This window comes from Haliaeetus albicilla, chromosome 8 (genome assembly GCF_947461875.1).
Source record: "Haliaeetus albicilla chromosome 8, bHalAlb1.1, whole genome shotgun sequence".
In the NCBI taxonomy this organism is placed as follows: Eukaryota; Metazoa; Chordata; class Aves; order Accipitriformes; family Accipitridae; genus Haliaeetus; species Haliaeetus albicilla.
This window is the reverse complement of record NC_091490.1, coordinates 34,970,633-34,992,322: the sequence shown is the minus strand read 5'-3', so window position 1 is coordinate 34,992,322 and position 21,690 is coordinate 34,970,633. Positions and strand designations below refer to the sequence as shown.

Sequence of the window (21,690 nt, the reverse complement as noted above, 5' to 3'; positions counted from 1 at the left end):
ATAAGCTCCAATCGTACGTCAAATTTATTTTAATTAAACATTGCTGCTTGTCCCTTTGGGTCAGTAGAAAACTGCAGAGTAATGCAAAAGACACTCTAATTACTACATTGAACGGCAAAAAAGAGTTGGTTGATTACGTTGTAAAAGCACCTGAAATAAAATTGCAACCAGTCACTACCAATGTGAGAGGAAGCTGCTGGCTTCGCGGCCTCATAAGGCAGATGGGGGCTGAGGCAGTTTTTGGCTTCACTAGGATCTGCATTGCACGGGCTTAAGGGAAAATCGAGGGACTGGGACTTCTGCTGGTATCAGCGAAGCCCAGCTCTTCTGTGTTAAGAGTTTCTCTGTTTTTCGTGGTTCTTTGGGGTTTTTTTAACACCCTTAGGCAAGGTTAGAGGGGAAGCTGAAAGCTGCCAGGCTGTGACATCCTCAGGACAGAGAAGAGTTCAGGTCAAACTTGATTCTATCTTGGCAGAGTAAATTGGGGCTGAAAAAATAGTTGCTAGCAGAGGCATGAGTTAGAAGTAACAGTGGTGTGCTGTTACTGGCTGTCCGTGTCAGCTGGTGCTCAGGGAAGGTCCGGCTGGCAGCTAAAAACCGTCCGAATTTTCCACAAGGAGCAATGATGGATGAAAGCTGGGAGCGAGGCAGTACTGACAATGTCCTGCCTGGGACGTGCTGCCAGTGGAGCCCTGCGAGGTTCAGGAGGCAGGTGAGGGGCAGGGGCTTACAATATGTTATAAATGATAAATGCGTTATAAATTCTGGGTGCAAAAGCAGGCAGGGAATGCTTTCCCAGGTGGCACTTGGGGCCTCTCTGTGGTGCTGCAGTAGCACTCTGGGGCCCATCTGTGGGCCTGTCTCCAGTCCTGGACATGAAGGAGCGTTAGCCAAACTGCACCCAGGCACCCTGTGCATCGTCCCAGGTGATGTTCACCAAACCACCCAGCTCCCAGTGGCTCCACGGCTGGGCTGCGGGCTCGGGGGTGATGGTTGCACCAGTAACACCCTCTCTCTCAGGACTTTTGGCTTTTCATTGCTTTCACTCTGTCTTTCCTCTTTCCTTTGCACTATTAAATCCAAAGGCAAGTAAGACATTGAGTACTGAACACTGCCCCGAAAAATTATCTGCTCCGCCTGGCCAGGTGCTGAGACGGCACTTCCTACCTCTGGCACAGGCGTGGGAAGTCGCCAGCTACAGCATCGCTCCAGAAATGTCCATCACCGCCGCCTCGGGTCAGGATCCCTAGACTAACCCTTCCCTTTCTCCCTCCAGCTGCTGCCTGCGAGTTTTTGGACATTGTGGAGCTGCTGCTGAAGTCGGGAGCCGACCCCACGCTCCGGGACCAGGAGGGTTGCTTGCCGGAGGAGGTGACAGACTGTAAAGCCATCACTTCGGCTCTACAGCAGCACACCGCTGGCAAGACCTAACCCTGCAGCAACGCATGGCGGGGAGGACAGAGACACTCCGCAATAACACCCCTTCTCTTCCCCTGCTGCCCTCCGAAACGCCTTGGAGGTTCAAAGGGGAGCTTTTAGAGCACAGGGTCTGGGTGGGCTCTCCAGCACAAGGGCTGGCTGGCCGAGCGCATATCCTGGGCAGGGTTGGGATCAGGGTTTTGCATGCTCTGACATTTATCAGTATTTAGGGGGGAGGGAGCAAGGGAAGGGAGAGAGGGCCTGGAGAAGGCCCCAAGTATTGTTTTAATGTATTAAACACAAGTACTTCATCGGATGTCTCACCAGAGCAGTCTGTGCTGACTGGTCGGCTCCTCCGTGGGGAGGGGAGGGCTGCTGGGCCAGGTGAGATGCTCCCATTCGGGTTGAGGTTTGGTTTATTTTTTTTTCCCCTGGGTCCAAACAAAATATTATAAATAAAAGCAAAGCACAGTGTTGGGACGGAGCCTCCGTGTGTTTTTCTTGCAGGAGTGACTTGATTCCTTGGAAGCAATAAGGGTGGGAGGCAGCTCAGCACTGTCATAGCCCTTGGAAAGCTCTGCTTGAGCTCTTGTCCTGGGGAAGGAGGGCTACAAAAGGCAGCGGGGTAGAACAGCTGTCTGTCTGTCCCTCTAGTGCTCACCTAACACCTGTAAGACAAGTGTTTTATGGCTAACCAACCTCTCCAAGCTGACAGGACTTTTACCCCATCACACAACCACTTTGCTGAATTAAATGGTATTAAAACCCCACCTCCATCAGCAGCTCCAGGTCCTCCTGTCGTGTGCCAGTCCCCAGGGTGGCTCTTTCAGGGCCGGGATTTTGTAAGAGCCAGGCATGGACATAAACATGCGCTTGCCCTGTCACCCCTGCAGGCCTGTCTTGGATACTTCATGGTCCTCTCAGCTGGCCAACTACCCAGAACAATGAGGATTTTGTGGCAATACCTCAGGAGTGAGGTGGGATGGGTGCAGGGCTTTGTGCATCCTCACTGGAATCCCCACTGGGCTGTGCCGGTGGGTCGGCCGTGGTCCAGGGGAGCTGCCGGGGATGGGTTTCTGCTTCGGGCTGGGAGGGAGTCCGCTGCGTCGGGTGGGTGTACACGGCAAGAGGAGGCCATGGCTTCCCTGCAGGGCGTTGCCATGCTGCTTGCTTTTTCCCGGACAAGGAGATTTACAGCCTGGGGGGAGTGTAGGAAATCATCGCAATGACGGGAAGCTCCTTGCCATCGAGTCCTTTCTGCAGCGCATCCAGCCTCAGGAAAATTAAGTGGGAATGTTCCCTCCGGTAAGTAATGGCTGGGCAGGAGGCATGTGTGGGTTTTGGCCCCTCACAGCAGCTGCCGGCTCCTGCCAGCTTTTGCTAACGCTGACGAAGTTTGCCGCACTGCCTTAAACGCCGCCAGCAGCCGAAGCACCACCGCAAGGCACAGGGCAGGCTCAGTGGTGGGGGTGAAATGGCTTGGGCAAGTTAACGGGCTGTATGGGCCCTTATATTGACCACATCAACTTATTTTCCAGTAACTTAATATTGGAGGGGTCTGATGGGCCAGGGAGCTGCAGTGGTCTCTGTGCTTTTGGGGAAAAAAGAAAAAAACCTTCAGGGCTTTTTCTGAAGTTAGGAGGAAACTTGAGCTCTAAGCCTCCTCCCTATGAGTGTCCCAAAGAAACTGCCTTCCTGCTGGAGTGTGGATGGCAAAAATAAAATACATCTTGTGCATCTGTCGCAACCACCGCACACGCACCAGCCCCTCTGTGTTGGGGGACGCTTTTGCTGCCCAGTTGTGACAAGGAGTGGTGAAACGAGCCAGCAGCGGGCAGGCAGGGAGCTTGGGTACAGACATGTCTCTCCTCAGTGGCATGAAGCAAGCTGCTGCTGATAAAAACATTAATGCTCTATGCTAAATGCCAGGTTTCAACACTTAGGGTCCTTGCCAGTCCCTGGGGACTGATGCTTATTCAATGGAAGCAATGCGACAGCCCCCTGACCCTTGAGCAAGGGCCCAGAGTGGCTTCTGCTCTCCCTCTCCCTGCCAAGAAGACCCGCAGGCAGGTCTCATCGCAGCCACGGTGCACGGTCAAAAATGCAACGGGTGCTGACAGCAACACCAGTCGCTTTTGCGTCCAGATGTGGATGAAGCAAAGATGCCGTCCCCATTGCTGGGTTGCTCTGCACAGAGCTGCTGCGCTGGCTTTGGGATGGAGACGTGGTGGCATCAAGGTTAGGGACAAGCAAGGCCACCCTTGTGCAGTGCCATAATGGACAGCCACTGCCTGGCTTGATGGACATGCTGGGTAATAAAAAAAAAAAAAAAATCTCTCTTAAAGCAGGGATGAAAAGCAGTAGCCACGATGCCCGTGCTTTCAGAGAGCACATCTGGGGGCTGAGTGCTCAGCCCTGGAGATGTTTATAGCACTTTAGGTCTGTTTGTGAGGTTGGAGCCTTTCCAAAAAAAAAAAGGGGGGGGAAGGGGGGGGAATGAGAAAGACATATATTATTGTTTATAATCTGCTTTATTCAGCCAAACCTTTCCCCAGCAGCCTTGCGGATTGCTGTTTAAATCCCTCGGTGCCTTTAACTACCGATACAGAAAGTGGTTAATGTGCATTCGTCCTAAGCTTGGCATCTACTCCAGGAAATCACTTTAATTGAGAAGCATTAAATGTTAAAATGATTAAAATATAGAAAGCCAACACACCGGTGTCTGTGGAGGGGCTTGGTCCCCCCCCCAGCATGGATTTTCCATCTCACCTGTGCCCACCGAGGTGGTACAGAGCCAGGCAAATGGTGGCAGGGGACATGGCTGGGGACATGTGCCGGCTTTGCCGGTGGCGGGGGGACTGCAGGCACCCACCGCCATCGCTGCGTGGTGGCAGGAAAGCTGCGGGCATCTTGGGGTGCCATGTGGCAGGGATGGAGATGCTCACCCCAACCCTCCCCCCACCTCTCCATGCCCACAAAAAACCAGGGCATGATAACCACTGTCGCTCGTCCCATCCAGGGATCCCGGCTCCTCCATCCAGACAAGACCCAGAGGATCCCGACCCCAAACAGGCGACAGTGCTAGAGCAGGCAATGCCGATGGTGGCCAATGCCCACCCATTGAGGAAGAAAATCCCAAAGACAGCAGCTTGCTAAAGAGCATCCCGAGTTTATTTGACACCGCTTTCCCTCGAGGCGAGGGGGTGACCGTACACATCTCATGCCAACGCACAGGAGGCAGGGTACAAAAGCAACACCCCAGGCCCGAATTCAGGGGGATTGGGGGGTCCTTTTTCCCCAAAGACATGGCAATAAATAAGGTTTTATTCTTTGAATTTTTTTTATTATTATTTTTGTTGGGTTTTATTTTTTTCCCCCAGGAAACAAGACTCTCACTTTCTGGAACTGTACAAAATTTACACAGCGAGGGGAGGGGGCGTTTGGCCTTGTCGAAGGGGGATGGAGAGCAGCGGGCACGGCTCCCCCTGACCCCCCCCCACCAGCCGCCCGCGGTGCCCGGCAAGGCCGGGGGCTTGGCACAAAGCAGCACCCAAGGCTGGGGAGGGGGGAGGCACATGGGTGCAGCTGGGACAACACCTGCAGCACCAGCACACCCAGCCAGGGGGGGCAAGGAGGGACAGGGACATACCAATGATGTGCTTTCTTGAGTGGCTTTTTTTTTTTTTTTTTTTTCCCATTTTTATTCTTTTTTCCCCTTTTCTTTCGGAGCTCCCCTGCCCCAGGCTTCTGGCAGCAGCCAGCTAACTGGATCCACCACCAGCCCTCTGAGAAGGGCAGCCTGGGATCATCAGCATCACCCCAGAGCTGGAGGTGGGGGGGGTGGGCACCCCTCAGCCGGGGCATCCCTGCAGAGCTGGGCACCCCGGGCAGCGAGCGTGGAGCTGGATTTTATCCATCAGGCTGAATGCCTTCAGCCTGGCAAGGGGGGGGGTTGCAGGCTGTGCCAGGAGCAATGGGCAGGTGGCCGTCACAAACCTGGGGATGTGGGTTTTGAGAAAGGGGCTGGTACTGGGAACAGACCCCATGGGGCTCACGGGCTGTGCCAAAACCATCCAGGTCCTCCCTGGCTGCCCACACCAGCCTTTGGTCCTGTCAGCCCCGTGGCACTGGAGAAGGGGGGTGGCTGATACCTGAGGGGTCTCACACCCCAATCCCCTCTGCTCCCCACCATCGTGCAGCTGCTTCTGCAGCTGATGAAATGCCCTTTTTCCCCTCTTTGGGGGTGGGGGGATTTATTGCAATACCCTCAGAGCAAACGTTCCCCACCTCTCCCACTCACCCTGCCCTTCCCCAGCACTTGCTGCATCTGCTCCGCACGTGCCAGCCTCGAGCATCCCGGCCGGCCCTGCCACTGCCCAGCTTGACCCTTGGGCATCTCAGGCTAGAGGCTTTTTTTTTTTTCTTTTTTAATTCCTCCCTGCTGCGCGACCGAGGTAAAACCCACAGCGACGCACCGTAAGCACTCCCACATGTCTGGGGATAAATCACGGCCCCACAGCCACCGTGCGACGGCTTCGCTCCCACTGTGCCTGGAGCGGGCAGCATCCCCCCCGCCCCGGGCAGTGGGGCAATGGCCCTGCCTGGACAGGTCCCCAGCCTCGCTAAAATAAACCCTTCTACAATATAGACTTTTCTTTCCGCCGAGGCTCCGGGCAGCGCCGAGGCATGTTGCAACTCCATATCGAAAAATAACTCTTGAAAATAGCAGCGGTGCTCAGCGGGAGGGGTGCAGGGCTGGTGCGGGCACCGGGACGGATTCTGCCATCCCCGATCGTCCTTCCCTCCCGCCGGCTTACGCCATCGCACATCCCGCCGTGCCCCAGCCCCGCGCTGGAGTCCTCACCGTGCGTCCCACGTGCCGCCGACACCTCTCTTGTGCTTACACCCAAAGGCATCCGTGCCCCCCACCCCCGGCACAACCGCCCCTGGCCATCACCGATGCCGCCCCCCCACCCCTCCAGCCCTCCGGGGCCGATTCCCATGGGAAATCCTGGAAAGGTCAACCGCCGTCGGGCGCCCTCGGTGCTGCGCTTGCGGGCTGGGGGGGAGCGAGGGGGGCCGGGGCGGGGGGCGAGCGGCGCTTAGAAAGGGGGGTGATCCATGTCGTCCAGCCAAGAGGCCGGGCTGGTGGGAAAGTCTGGGTACCCGACGCTGCTCCCCGTGGAAATGTCGGAGGTGGGGCCCCCCCCGGCCATGGCCCGCAGCGTCTGACTCACCCCCTGCGCCCCGTGGGCCACCAGCCCCAGGCTGCCGTCCATGGCGTAGTCCAGCCCGTTGAGCAAGGGTGGGTGGGACGGCAGGGAGGAGATGGAGGACGGCGACTGGGGGAGGCCGTAGGGACTGCCGTCCCGCAAGTCCTGGTACGACTGTCCCGTCCCCTCCATGGAGAAGCTGCCGTTCAGCAACTGTCCGCCCGCCACGTCCCCCACGGTGCCGTAAACCCTGTTGGTGTGGCCGAGCTCGGAGAGGATCTGGTCTTCTGCCGGGGAAAGGAGGGAGAGCAGAGGGGGGGGGTCAGCGCAGGGGGGAGCCCCGCGGCCCCCCCGCCCCACGGCGGTGTCCCGCTCACCGCGGAAGCTGAGCTCGCTGTCGCTGACGCCGCAGTCCTCGGCCGAGCTCTCCTTCTCCAGCTTGCCGCCCCCGCGGCTCCTCTTGACGCTCTTGTAAAACTGGCCCCAGCGATGCCGCCCCGCGTCCTTCTTCAGCCGCTTCTCCTTGGCCCGGCGGTTCTGGAACCACACCTGGGGAGAAACGGGGATATCGCTGGCACCACGGCACACTGGCACCCCTGCATACCGGCACCCATGCAAGCCAGCACCCTGGCACCCCTACATCCCAGCGTGCCAGCACCCCTGCACTTCTTCCACCCAGCACCCCTGCAACCCCATATGCTAGCACTCATGCAACCCAGCACTCCTGCAACCCAGCATGCCAGCACCCTGGCACGCCAGCTCCCCAACACATATGCAACCCAGCTCCCACACACCATGCAAACTAGCACTCCTGCAACCCAGCATCCAGGCATCCCAGCACCCCTGCAATCCCACACGCCAGCACCCCTGCAACCTAGCATGCCTGCATCCCAGCATACCAGCACCCCAGCTCCCACACACCCATGCACCCCAGCATCCCTGCAACCCATCTCCCGGGCACCTATGCTACCCCAATACTCCTGCCATCTCTGCATCCCCTGAAGACTGGCAGCCCTGCACCGCAGCACCCCTGAAACCCAGCACCCCAGCACTCCGGTGGGACCCCTATGTCCCCCTTCACTAGCGGCAGAGTGGAGAGGGGCATCCCCGTGGCCTCACCTGCACCACCCTCATGTCGAGGCCCGTCTCAGAGGAGAGCTGCTCCCGCACGTGCCGTGCGGGCTTGGGGGAGTTTTTGTAGGCGTTCTTCAGCGTCTCCAGCTGCTTGGCCGTGATGGTGGTCCGGGGCCGCTTAGCGCCCGCCTCGGAGTCATCTGCAAGCAAAGGAGCCGGTACCAGCCCCGACCCCGACCACAGCAGCATGAGCAACCCCAAACCGCCAACCCACGCCGCTGGGGAAAAGGTCCCCAAAACCAGCCGCCGCAGAGCCCGCAGCGACACCTTCCCGCAGGTATGATGCCGGTGACATGACCCATGGGCACCCCTTGGTGTGCTGGCCCGCCTCATAGCCCTTTCAGGGTGCCTACCGTTCTGCTTGGCGGTCTCATAGTCCTCCTTGCAAACCAGCCGCCCGTCCTCCATCAGGTAGAACTCGTCGCCGGTGGCCAGTTGCCGGCTGCAGATGATGCAGGCGAAGCAGTGGAGGTGGTAGACGAAGTCCTGGGCTTTGCGGACCACCTGGGTGGGGGGGATGCCCTGCTGGCACGCTGTGCATTTGGTCCCGAAACGCCTGCAAGGAGAAGCGGGTGACCCTGAGCCCCCCGGCAAGGTGGACTTCGTCCGGAGATGGGGTGGGGACCAGGAGACAGGGCAGAGTTTCAACCAGCAATCAACCTAATTATGCATGACACTTCACACGGCAGGGGTTTATCTTCTTCACTGTGAAAGATGGGCCTAATGGAGCTGAGGAAGGTTTCATTTTAATGGTTCTTTTAACTAATGCTTATAGGCTGCCTGATTTTCCCCTGCAAGGACAGTACATATTTCATCCACATTAATACCAAATAAATTAATTACACCGCCCCGCTAGCATGATGAATCCCAGATTAATGCAGAATGATGGGGCTCTTACACCGTAATGACAGCCCGACGGGTGCGTGGGGCGTGCTGGCTTGGGGTAGGTGTGGGCCCAAGCAAGCCCACAGCACGGCTGCAAGGAGCATGCAAGAAGTGTGGAAGAAGCATGCAAGAATGGTGCAAGGACCATGCAAGGAGTGTGCAAGAAGCATGCGAGAAGTGTGGAAGAAGCATGCAAGAATGGTGCAAGGACCATGCAAGGAGTGTGCAAGGAGCATGCGAGAAGTGTGGAAGAAGCGTGCAAGGACCATGTAAGAATGGTGCAAGAAGTGTGGAAGGAACATGCAAGGAGCATGCGTCTGGCCCAGCAGCCAGCAGATCGCAGGCACTCTGCTGCAGAGAGCCTGGGGTGTCCAGGTGCACCCAGCTCATGGTTGCACCCGTGTGGGTGCAGCCCAGGCTGTGGTGGAGTGTGGTTGCCCTATGCAGGCATGAAGGCTAACACCCAGATAACACCTGGATAACACCCAGATAACACCCAGTGTACACTGAATTAACGGCGCGAGGGCGACACGTGCCACGAGGTGGTGGCAGCAACAGGAGAAAGTCAAAAATAAGTGGCTATTGCCACTGGTGTTTCCAGCATCAGCCATGTGGGCTTTGAGATTGCCGTGGGGCAGATCCCCACCTCCCACTGGCACCGCAAGGGCTCTGCTGGGGCTCTCCTGCTCCCCCCAGCACCCCTAAGCACCCCATCAGTGGGGGGCCAGGACCCTGCAGAGCTGTCCTGGCCTTGCAGCAGCAGCCCAGGCAGCAAAGCTGTCAGAATAAATCTGTCCCCTACACCTTAAACAGACCCACCTAGTACGAAGGAGGCAGTCCAGGAAAACCCAAGCCCTCTGGACCCCAGCCTCGAGGTTGCAGGGGCTGGCGGTGGCATTCAGGGGTGCCCAGTGGGTACAGCCAGCCCGGACACCTCTTGCTGCCCTCCGAGGGCTGAACATCCCCCACGGCTACCCATGCCCTCATGCCATCTGGAAAGTCAGGGCACTGCCACCAAAGCTGCGTCCCCAAGATTGTCCCCGAGTCACACGGGTGTCACCCACGGACAGGCGGCGGGCAGCAGGCGTGAGTGGTGCCGGCACAATTTCGGCAGCTGCCCAAAGGGCTGTTGGAAGCAGAAGACGAGGAGGGAAAAACCTGTTTTGTCTCATTTTCTGGGCTTGTATCCTAAAGGGAGGTTCCCCGGACAGTTGCTGGGGACACCTCAGCTCTCCCAGAGTCAGCTGGAAGGGAGTGTGGGAGAGGGAGGGAGGGAGGAAGGCAAGGAGGGAAGGAGGGGAGGGAGGGATGGGAGATGGAGAGAGGAAGGGAGGGATGAAGGGTTGGGGGGAGGGAGTGATGAAGTGATGGAGGGAATGGAGGGATCGGGAACAGATGAAGGGATGGAGGGTGGGACAGAGGGATGTACAGAGGGAGGGATAGGACAGACAGACGATTCTTCTCTGTGCCCAAGGCTGAGCCAGTGCACACTCTGCAGCCCCCATCCTCCCTCTACCCACCCACCCCCCCAGAACACTATTAAAACCATTTTAACACACACGCCCCAGCATCCCGGGGTGTTTCCACACCACCTGGGGACGGCCAAACCCAGGACAGAGCTGCACATGGCTGGGGACCAAGAGCTGCGATTTGTGGGGCGGGAAAAAACAATTAAAAAAAATCAAAAAATCTGGTCTTTTCAGAAGCAGTTCCTGCATTGCAAATCTATCTCTGAAGTTGGTCTTAAATCCTCACGTCATCCGCAGGTTACCTACCCCAAAATCAATGAGTGGTTGAAAGAAAGGTGAGGCGAGAGCCTGAGCGAGTGCCGAGATGCTATTGATTGGCACCAAATAATCCAGGCAGGACCTCATCTAAGAAAGTCGCTGATCTTTCAACTCTAATTAACATTGATTACCCGCACCTTTTGGGCGACTATTTAAATGACTTGGAGATTAATAGGCTGGAAAATATCAGAAGTGAAGTGTTATTACCCAGGCTGCTTTGACCGTCGCATGTTCCCCAACTGGGAAGGAGAAATTCAAGCTGCATCTTTGGACCTGATGGCTGGTGGGGCGGAGGAGGGGGGGATGTGGGAGGCCCGAGAGCCTGGGGATGGGCAGGCAGGGAAAGTCCTGCCCAGGGATTATCATGGGGCATAATCGCCATCAGTTGGTTTAGCTGGCCGGCTGGCGGCGGGGAATGATGGGGAGAGCCGGTGTGGCCGGGGGTGAGCAGGAGATGATGGCATGGGGAGATGGCCCTGGTCCCCGAGGTGCAGCAGCTGCGTTTCAGCTGGGACCCATCATCTACACCTGGGCAGCAAAAGGCACCCGCTGGCCAGGATCCGGCCCTCCTCCCTGCAGGAGGTGTAAAGCAGCAGCCCTCTGCTTCACAGCCATTCACCGCCGGCCAAGCTGTGCCCGGTCCCAGTGCAACACCCTCTGCCATCCCTTGGGAAAGCTCCCAGATTTTGCCAGCAGCCGGGGACTAGAGCATCCCTGCTAAGAAGTCCATTCTTAACGGAAAACGGGTTGTCCTGTCCCGTGGGAGCAGGGAAAAGCCGAGGCTGGGGCATCGCACAGCTCGGAGGCAGCTGCCAACGAAATCAAATGAGGTTTTTACACTACCAGGAGCAAAAAAAAAAAAAGATTAAAAAAAAAAAAAAAGAAGAAAAAAAAAGGTAAAAAGATGAAGGGAGAGAAATGGCATCGGCAAACCCCAGCTAGGTGAGCGAGGGGCTCGGGCAGGAGCAGGCAGTGCTGCCGCTGCCTTGCGCGGGTTTCTCCTGCCCTCTAGCTCCGATCGGAGCCGGGGCTGCTGCCGAACCACGGCGGCTCACTCTTCCATTGGCCTTTTTAAACCGGTACAGGGGAGTCAGAGGAGCATCAGGGAGATTTGGGGCCTTCGGAAGGTTCAATCCCAACAAACAGCATCCTGCGGCAGCTGTAAAGCACCGTTTCATTATTTCCACAACTTAAAAAAAGGTGAAGATTTTGGAGAAATTCCACTTAAAAATAAGAAGTTGTGTGTTCGTCTGCTTTGCGGGCGGGGGAGACGCCGCTTTTGGGGGGCCGTGCCCCCGAGTGGTACTCACTTGAAGAAGTCCTCCTTGCAGTAGACGCTGCCGGCCCGGGAGAAGCAGCGGTCGGCCAGCTGCATCTGGCAATCGGCACACTTGAGGCAGGAGCTGTGCCAGTGCCGGTCCAGGACCTTGAGGATGAACTTGTCCAGGATGTGCTGGTTGCAGCCAGCGCACTGGGGGATCTCTGGGCGGGGGGGCAGGAGAGAGATGGAGAGAAAAGCAGCGTCAGCCACCGCAGTCCCCTCGCCCCCGCGGTGCTCCCACCCAGCCAGTGTGGCCAGCAAAGCCCCGCGTTGGCTCGTGCTGGTGCTTTGCGGGGTGATGAGCTGCCGCTCCGCGCCTTGCCGGTGTCCCGGCACATCTTCCTTTGCCAACCTTCACCAAAAATCCTTCGGGGTAGCAAAACCCATGGCCCTGCCATGCACAGACACACACACACATGATGCTTTTCCCTTCTGCACCCTATTTTTCAGGCTATGCTCCCTACCACCGATTTCCCCGCCTGCCTCTTGCTCCCTCTGGGACAGCATCCCGCAGCCCCCGACCAGGGACGGACCACGAGCCGCCTGTGCTAGCCACTTTGCAACCCCCCTGCCCCGCTCCACGGTCCAACACCCATTTGGTTCCCAGGACCCTGGTTTTCACACGATGGGAACAGCATATTTCCACCCGCTTTCTGCCATCCAGCCGGAGTGTTACGGACCCCTGTCGCTGGAAAACATGGGTGAAAGCAAGGCCAGGCCAGAGCACAGCGGTGGCAAGCAGACGGAGAGCGGTGGTGGTGGGTCCTGCCCCATCCAGTGTGTCCCCCCGCCCCACTACAGCACCCACGTTGCGGGAGGGTGCTTGGCGAAGGAGGGCTTTTCCTAAGGCAGGATGTATACCCAGCCATCCAGACTACCTATACAATGTCTGCCTATAGATGGACAGCTTCTGTAGATCTGGAGAGCTGGATATTTGTCTCCCTCTCTATCTGCCCATAGTTCAGAATAAACGAGAGGTGCTGTAAAAGTCTGGAGGAGAAGATTGCCCGGTAAAAGCCAGGCACATCATGCTGACACGCATGCATGAAAGAAGATTGATTTTGGGGAGGGGGGGGAAGCCATGCCCGTAGCTGGAGCATAAGAGCAGGAGAGATGTTTATGGATAAGGGCTGTCTCCCTCTCCTGCTGGAGAGCGGCTGACAGTAAATAGCACTGGGGGTGGAGGCAGTGGGGGGGGCGATTATATTTTTTTTTATGCTGCTACAAGTGCTGGGGGGGCTGAGGAGGGACCCAGTGGCCGGGTGCAGCCGGGCTGCGAGAGACAGGGGATGGGGTGGCAGGAGGAACCGGCCCCCGCATCCCCCCTGCGATGCTGCCTGCTCCGGGGGGCCGGGAGCCAGCCGGGCTGGGCATGGGGGGTCGGCGATGGGGAGAGAGAGGGAGACCTCCTGTACCCTGGCCTGGATGCTACCAGGAGGGGAAAACAGGGGGGAGAAAAAAAAAAAGGATAAGGGGAAAAAGGGAAAAGGAAAAAAGAAAAGAGAAAAGGCAAAAGGAATAAAAGGGAAGAGGGAAAAAGGGAGGGGGAGGGAAAAAAAGGAAAAAAGGGGAGAAGGGGAAAAAAGAGAAAAAAGGGAAAAAAGGGAAAAGGGGGAGAGGAGAGGGGAAAGAAATGAAATGGAAAAAGGGATGGGGAAAAGGGGGAAAAAGGGAGGGTGGAAAAGGAGGGAGGGGAGGATAAAAGGGGGAAAGGGAAGGAAAATGGGGGAAGGGAAGGAAAAAAGGGGGAAGGAAGGAAAGGGGGGAAGGGAAGGAAAAAGGGGGGAGGGAAGGAAAAAGGGGGGAGGGAAGGAAAAAGGGGGGAGGGAAGGAAAAGGGGGGGAGGGAAGGAAAAGGGGGGGAGGGAAGGAAAAGGGGGGGAGGGAAGGAAAAGGGGGGGAGGGAAGGAAAAGGGGGGGAGGGAAGGAAAAGGGGGGGAGGGAAGGAAAAGGGGGGGAGGGAAGGAAAAGGCAGAAATGGGGAGAAAAAAGGGGGGAAGGAGAGAAAAAGGGGGGAAGGAGAGAAAAAGGGGGGAAGGAGAGAAAAAGGGGGGAAGGAGAGAAAAAGGGGGAAGGAGAGAAAAAGGGGGCAAGGGAGGAAAGAAAGAGGGGGAAAGGAGGAAAGAGGGGAAAAGAAGAAAGAAAGGGGGAAAAGAAGAAAGAAAGGGGGAAAAGAAGAAAGAAAGGGGGAAAAGAAGAAAGAAAGGGGGAAAAGGAGGAAAGAAGGAGGGGAAAAGAGGAGAGGAAAGAAAGAGGGGGGGAAGAAAAAGAGCACAGGAGAAAATGGTATTGTTACAGCCTTAAACAACATTATTTAAAAATACTTTGGGGTACTGACATATATCTCAAGTGAAGGCAGCTTATTTTATCATTCACAAGGTTAGATAGTTACAATCCCAGTGCCCTTCAGACCATATTTATTGCTGGCATTTAAGCCTGTGTCGCATTAACAACAGTAGAATAAATTAAAAAAAAGAAAAAAAAGAATTATCTACAGCTTCTATAGGTCCCTCTTTTCCTTCTCGCTCTAAAAACACCTGGATGCTTCGCTCCCCACCCCAATTTGCTGCTGAGAGCAGCACAACGGTTGCAGGTCAGCACTAGCCACATTTTCCACATTTCATTTGTTAAACCTATTTCAGAGCAATGTGGAAGCCGTTGGCACAGACGATGGCACGCAGCACAGCATCAGCCCCGAGAGGAGGCACATTTGGTGGTAGTGCTAATAAATCTTTCTCATTTATTTCATAAACATGTATGCACGTTTATGAAACATGTTTTCTATATAAATGGTTATTTATATAAACATGTGTATGTATATACATATATATACACCTACTCACTTGTATATCTACGTATATATACATACTGACAAGCAAACAAACACAGCTTTTCTCCTAAAGGCAGCAACACAGCTTAATTTCAACAAGCAAACAACTGCAGCAGATAATACAATATCTTCCTCCAAATTTCCAGAGAAATTTTTTTTTTTTTAATAGGAGTCCTATTTTTTGCTTCCGATCTGTCTGCAGATGCTCGGCACCAACCAAATGCGCGCAGGTCTGTGCGTGCACACAGATGTGCTGAACTCGCATCGGCTTGGCTGCTCTCCCCTGTACTAAATAATAATAATAATAATAATAATAATAATAATAATAATAATAATAATGGGAGCTGCTGGGGTACCAGGAGGTGTCCCACTCAACCCACTGGTTTGGCCAGTGCACGCAGAGAGAAAGTATCTTAAATCCAACCCCTGCGCTCTGCTTTGTGCTTTGCAACGGAGGCGGCTGTGCCGGGGCTGGCTCCGCGCTGCCTCCCCGCCTGCAGAAAGCCTCGCATTTATTTCGACTTGTTTTACCTAAATTATTTGATGTAATAGGAATAATGTTCATGGCATTAGGCGCTCCATCGCTGCCTTTGCCCACCAGCGTCTCAGGGCTGGCTCTGTGCGCAGGGTGGTTTGATAGATGCTCTGGCAGGCAGACCTGGGGGGGGCACAGCCCCACGGCCCCCTCCTCTCCCCCCCGGGGACCACCCCAGGGATGCAGCAGCCTCAAGGCAAACCTCTCCCCGGGGTGGGGGGATGCTGCTGAGGCTGGGGGTCCTGTGTGATGTACCCGGGAGGTACCGCACAGCTAGTGTGCATCCCTGCCTCCCGCCGGCGCCTGCCCGGGCAGGATTTGGCCGTATCCCACGAAAATCCGTAGCCAGCTCTGCAATCCTCGCCCCCTCCAGCGCCCCAGCACCCTCCCACGCACCGGGGCACCCGAGTAATGGCCTGACAAGATGTGCTGAGGTCTGGCCCCACGCCGCTCGCCAGCACCGTGATTTATTAGCAGCGGGTCCATCTTTCCATCCCTATCTCTCCCCGACGGGAAAAAAGAAAGAAAAAAAAAAAAAAGAAAGAAAGAAAAAAAAAGAAATAACGGTAGAAACGAAACAAACTGGCGGGTGGCCTCAGAAATCCCTCAGACCGCAATTCCCCCCGCTCCAAACCCGGGGCAGCCTTTGGGAAGGATGCGCTCCTCCAGCGCAGCCCGGCCCCGCCGGCTCCGGACTACGCCAGGCAGCGAGCTGGCCCACCGAGCCCTTCTTTTGGGGTTTGGGGGTGGGTTTGGGTTATTATTTTTTTCTGTTAAGGGGAAAGGATCGTCACCCGCGGAGAGGAAGGTGCTGCAGGATGGGTGCTTCGGCAATGCGGGTGGAAAGCGGAGCACAAAGGCGGTCCGGTTCTCCGGTACCGGAGCCAGCACCGAGCACCCGCCCCAAGGAAAGCACCAGGTTGGGGACTCCTTAAAGAGACTTTCTGCGGGGAGGAAACCTCATTCCTTCACATGAAAAAAAAAAAAAAAGAAAAAAAAAAACACCAAAAAACGAGCCCTCCAATTCATTTCTCTGCAGCGTGCTAACGACTTTCCCAGCGGCGATTAATCAATTCCCCCCGCCAGCCCCTTGGCCAGGGGCTGGCGGCACCCGGGCACGATTCCCGCTGGCTTTGGTAGAAGTTTTTACTTCGGTGAGATTTGCAAAACAATATTCATAAATAATATTGGGAATTAGATTTGTAACAATCCTGTCTGCGAGGCTGAGCCGTAGCTAGGTTTGTCGGGGGGAGGCTCGGCTCCCCCCCCAAATTTTGCTGAAGTGGATGCTGTAAGACACAGTCCCTGCTAAAATAAGGAGGTAGTTAAATAGAGAGGAAAACCTGCGATTTAACAGCGATTAGAAATGAAAATATCACGGTTTTTCATCGCACAGACGATGAAATATCGAGGTGCTGGCGACACGGGGGGGGCGCTGAATTCCCCTTGGGAAGGTATTCCCTCCCCAGGGCCGATAGTCCTTCGCCCCGGGGAGCCGTGCACCACGCGTGACTGGGGCAGGATCAGGCCCCAAACGTGTAACGCCGTGAAACCCGACGGCCGGCAACTGGCGGCGACCGCAGGGCTCGGGGCTGGAGCTGCAGGGCAATTGCAGGGCGACGGCAACTTTTATAGCAGCCCACCCTCGTGCATTTTGGTCCTGCCACGGGTTTTTTTGCACTTAAATAAATAATAATAATCGTATCTCGTTGGATTATTTCCTGGTGATGCCTGGCGTACGTCAGTTAGTCCAGAACTGCCAATGTCAGGGGCAGGGGAGTTTGGTGGCACCCAGAAGGGTCAAACCGGGGAGTTTTGCTGGGGCGATTGCTGCTCCAGCGTGATTTAGGCGCCGAATTTCGCCTTAAACCGGTGGGGTTTCGGGGCCATAAAAGTGACCCTGCGGCTCGGAACCGGGGCCCTTATTCGGTGGTCAGGATTCGGCCCTGGGGATGGACCCCCACCACCGCCGCACGCTCCTGCCCGGGGTTATTCTTGCCCTCTGCTGCGGTGAAATTCGGTTAAACGTCCCCGCCTGCAACATCCCCCCCCGGTCCCGGGGCCCGGCAACCGGACCGAAACGGGGGATAACGGGGATAGCCCCCCCCCCAAAGCCGGATGGTGTCTAGCAGCCAGAAGCGGGCCCCCCCGGGCAGCGGCACCGGCTTTAGTGCCCGCAGCAACACCCACGGAAAACGAATTACAGCCGGCCGGGGGGGCCGGGGGCAGGTGCGGGGCACGGAACGGCGGCGGAGGCTCCGGGGGGCAGCGGCGAGCGGGGGGGGGGGACGAGGACTGGGACACAAAGCCCGGCCCGGAGCGGGCAGGCTGCCGGGGTGCGCACCCCCCCACACCCCCTGTGTGTCCCCCAAAATACGGCCCGGCCCCCCGACCCGTCTCCCCCCCTACCCCCCCGCCGCCGGGGCTCCCGGCTCTCCCCCGGAGGGCCGGCAGGGACGCCCCAGTTCTCGGGAACCGTTTGCAAACGTAGAGAAATAATAATAATAATAATAATAATAATAATAATACCCGCGCAGGTCCAGCCCGGGCCGCCCGCCCGAGCAGCCCCGGGGCCGGGCCGGGGGCGCAGCGGGGCACGGCCGCCCCCCCGCCCCGGCTCCCCGCATCCCGGGGGGGGGGTGCGGGCACATGGGCCCCCCCCCGCCCCGGTGTAGGGCTGGGCCCGGTAGAAACGGGCAGGCTGTGGGCCCCTATGGCTCACACCCGGCTGCCAGCGTGTGCGTCCCGCTGAAACACGCTCGGGGCCGAACACCCGTGGGGTCCGTCCACCCGCGTGTACATATACACACATACCCCGCCACGCGTGCATGGGTGCATACACTCCCCCCCCCCCCGGACGTGTTTATGGACACCCCCACGGCACGCGTCGGCATGTGCTTTCACAGCAACACGCTACCTGTAGCTAGAGAGCATATAGGGGCACGTATAGATATATAGGTGATTTTTGGACAGACGCAGACACGGCGGCATCGCCCCACGCGCCGCGCGGAGCCGAGCCGGGCCCGCCGTCCCGGTAACACGCGCGAACGCCCGTGGGTCCCTTCCCACCGCCGCCGTTGGCCCGCGAGGCGCTGCCTGTCGCGATAAACGATATAAACGGGGGGTCGGGCGCTGCGGGCCGGGGGTGCGCGGGGGCGGGCGGGGACCGGAGTGCACCACACACACACACACACACTCACACGTACACTTGCACACGCACTTGCACACGCACAGCCGGAGCCGCGGCCGCGCCGACCTCCCCGTCGGGGCCGGGCCCGCATCGCTCCGCACGGCTCCCGCCGCCGCCCGCCCGCCCCAGGGCACCGCTCTCCCTTCCGCACCCTCCGAATTTTTACGTCTATTAACGCTGCTAGACACGGGGGAACAAAATAAAGGGGAGGAAAAAAACCCGCCCGAGCGGGAGCGGGAGGCACCTGCCCAGCCCGCAGGGCGCTGCCCCTCCAGCCCCTGCCCGCCCTGCCCCGCCGGCCCGGGGCCGCCTTTGCGGTAGGGAGCGAAGGAGGGAGAAGAGAAAAGCGTCCTTACGTTGCACCGGCACACCGAGGATCTCGGGAAGCCCCTTGACAGCCCCTTCGGCAGCGAGTGCGGAGCTTTGCATCATTTTATTGGCCCGGGGGGCGGCGGAGGGGAGAGAAGAGGGGAGGGAGAGATGCGGCCCGGGCCGGCGGAGCCCCGCGGCGGGAGGCAGCGCCGGGTCCGGCGGGCGGTGCCGGTGCCGGTGCCGGTGCCGGTGCCGGTGCCGGCCCGGGCGCGGCGCCGCAGCTGTGCCCGCCAGCGCCGCCCGCCTCCCATTCATTCACCCTGCGGGGAGCGCGCCTGACGTCACCGCCCGCAGGGGGGCGGGGGCGGGCCGGGCCGCCCGCGGCCAATCGCCGTCCGCCTCGCGCCGGCGGGGGCGGGGCCTGAGGGGAAGGAGGGCGGGGTTTAAGGTCCGGGGGCGGGGCCTGCGGGGAAGGGGCGGGGTCTAGGGGCGCCCCGCGGCCGCGAAGCTCAGTGGGGCCAGGCCCGGCCTCGAGCGGCTGTCGCGACACAGTGCTGTCGCAACATAGTGCTGTCGCGACCGGGGGCGCTGTCCGGTGCCAGGGAGGTCTGTCCGAAGCTGCCGTTGGTGGGAGAGAGCGAAGAGCCAAAGGCCCCAGTCTCTGCTGTCGGGGCTCAGGGACCTTCTCCCGCTCAATGGGAGGGGGTGGCGAGTCCCGGCTTCGGGCACACAGCACCAGTCCTCTCCCTCCTGCCACGGGGACTGGGGGGCTTAGCCAGGCGGGCGGCTTCCCCAGCTCCGGCGGACACCGGCACATCACCATCCCCTTGCCGCTGTGTCGACATGAGATACTTCTCCCCTCCGTGGGCAACCCCAGTGCCGGGCAGGGCCATGGCAAGCTCTGCTTCGACCAGGCGCTGGAATGCACTGGGTCCCGGGGCTCTTCCCAACAGCAACTCCCGCAGGGACACATCTGGGCATGGAAAGAGCCAACCCAGCTCCGCAGTGTTGCAGCACGCCCAGCCCGACAGCCCGTTCGCCGGCTGCTGCGGCACAAGGGTGGCGATGCCAAAGGCATGGGGCAAAGGGTTTGGCATGACTATGGCTTCCAGAACAATCCCCGCGGGGCTTTGCTGAGGGAAAACCCCAGGGCAACCCCGTCGATGAGTACCAGAGCAAAACCAATGCGTCGAGAGGCGGCGGTACCCAGCAGCAAAGGAAAAATCACCAAAATGCAGCCCAAATTAGCCAGCGTGGGTACTTAGAGCATCACCCTTCCTGATGCTCACCGTGTCACCATCTCGGTGACGATGGTGCCAAATGGCCCCGATGTGGTGTGATGTCCCGCTCTGCCTGGCTAAGGGGTGCTTCGAGCACTGAGCCTGCCCAAGGGGGGTGAAACCTCCGCGGTGGCACACATGGCAGCGCTGGAAGGGGACGGAAGGGTGCTCAGTCCAGCTGAATGCGCAGCTGCCCTCGGCTCACATGTGCCCTTTCCATGCCTTCGTTTCCACACTGAAATGCAAATGAGGAAGAGGCTTTTCCCACCTGAAAAAAACTTGATCAAGCCCCTCGGGAAATGTGTGGGTAGGACACACCAGCAATTGGAGAAAAGCATGTTGTTTGAAAATAAAAGTAATAAAACCTAAGAAGTGTATTAAGCCTGATGGTTCCTTAGGAAAAAAACCAGTATTTTTATAATGAGGTGCTGGTTTTTAACCCCAAAGCTTCATTTTACCAGCAAAACCCCAGCTGGCTCTTCTCGCACCACTGGGCAGAGACCGGTGTGCAATCATTGCAGGAGTGAGCCCACACCCCCACAGTCCACCAAACCCCGAAATCGGTTCCCCACCGCAGGGGAGGTGAATCCCAGCCCCTTCTCCCATCTCCTCCCCTTCTCCCCTAAATCAAGCACCGGCTCTTAAGTGCATTAAGCGCATCCAGGCCCCCGCCGCCCCTGGCCACCTGCGCTCCCGAGCCCCTTGGGGCAGGGGCTGCCGTCCCCCCTACACGGTCCCCAGCCAGCCAGCAGTGTGGGAGCATGGCTCCCAGCCCGGGGACGCAGAAAAGCAGGTCCCTAAGGCAGATTTACGGAGAAGTTTAGCCGGACAAACAGACACTGCCCTGTGGCCTCCCTATCCCACCACTTTACATTTCCAACCTATTTCCCTAATTATTCCAGCGCTGCTGGGAGTCATCTCCGTCCCTCCCTCTCTGGCACGCTCTGATTTATCTCTCAACTGGGATAACAGCTCCCCCCACCCCCTTCTCCTTGGGGAATTCAATTTTCATTCATTTTTCTGCTTTGCCAGATTGATCCAGCCCCCTCTGCCCGGCTCCGAATCACTCATGGCAGCAACAAGCAGGCAAAGGGAATCACACAGCACCAAGCCTTCACCTCAGGGGAGCATCCTGCTGCTGGGGGGGGGCTGCCACCATGAGTGCCTGCTAAAAAAAAAACCACCCAAAACCCACCAGCATCCTCCTCCCTGCTCACTCTTGGCTCATCACATCTTCCCAGTAGAGCCTTCATCCCTTCCTCCCCTTGTAATATTGCTTTGTCCCCCTCTATCCTTCCTGCTGTCCATCTGTTCCTTGCCTTGGTGGTTTTTTCATCTCTTCTGGGGTTTTTTTTTGGTTGCTTTGGGGGTTTGTTGGTCGCTTTGGGATTTTTTTGGTCTCTTTTGGGGTTTTTTTTGGTTGCTTTGGGGTTTTTTGATCTCCTTTGAGTTTGCTTTCCCCAGCACACCCACCCCGTTATCCCGGCATTCAGGGAGGAGAGGATGGTGGAGGTGGGCATGAGCAACCCCCTTTGTGCCACCCAGGGTGCTGCTGGGTCCTGGTGCTGCCTGAGGGGGGCGGGGGGGTACACATGATGGGTGTGAAATGCCCCCCACCAGGTTTTGTCCTCCTCTCAGAGCCGAAACAGAGCTGAGGGTCCGTGGTGACCAGCCTGCAGAAGGGTGAATGTCACGATTTTCAGCAGGTTGTATTTCTGGGCCAGTTTTGGGGGGGGCTCTGGCCCTGCACAGATGCCCCGCTCCTTCCTTGGCATTGCCTGAACC

General features: G+C 57.8%; 2 protein-coding genes across 3 annotated transcripts in view; one reads left to right on the top strand and one right to left on the bottom strand.

Annotated features, from left to right (window-relative positions):
- Nucleotides 1-1,899, top strand: part of ACBD6 (acyl-CoA binding domain containing 6) — an 89,681-nt gene extending 87,782 nt beyond the window's left edge. The window contains exon 8 of the mRNA XM_069789730.1: nt 1,277-1,899. Within this exon, the coding sequence (XP_069645831.1) occupies nt 1,277-1,431 (155 nt within the window). The 3' untranslated portion in view covers nt 1,432-1,899. The remainder of the gene's footprint in view (nt 1-1,276) is intronic.
- Nucleotides 1,900-5,232: 3,333 nt separating this feature from the next.
- LHX4 (LIM homeobox 4) lies at nt 5,233-18,939 on the bottom strand. Of its 2 annotated transcripts, none has more exons than XM_069789729.1 (6): nt 18,670-18,939; nt 11,749-11,920; nt 8,120-8,322; nt 7,752-7,906; nt 7,010-7,181; nt 5,233-6,919 (listed from the first exon to the last, which is right to left on the bottom strand). In XM_069789729.1, the coding sequence occupies exons 1-6, from the start codon at nt 18,743-18,745 to the stop codon at nt 6,522-6,524; spliced, it is 1,176 nt and encodes a 391-aa protein (XP_069645830.1). In that variant the 5' UTR covers nt 18,746-18,939; the 3' UTR covers nt 5,233-6,521. The 2 variants fall into 2 exon arrangements, with proteins under 2 accessions (XP_069645830.1, XP_069645829.1); XM_069789728.1 differs by having other exon boundaries at nt 5,233-6,916; nt 18,670-18,858.
- Between the last annotated feature and the right edge of the window lie 2,751 nt (nt 18,940-21,690).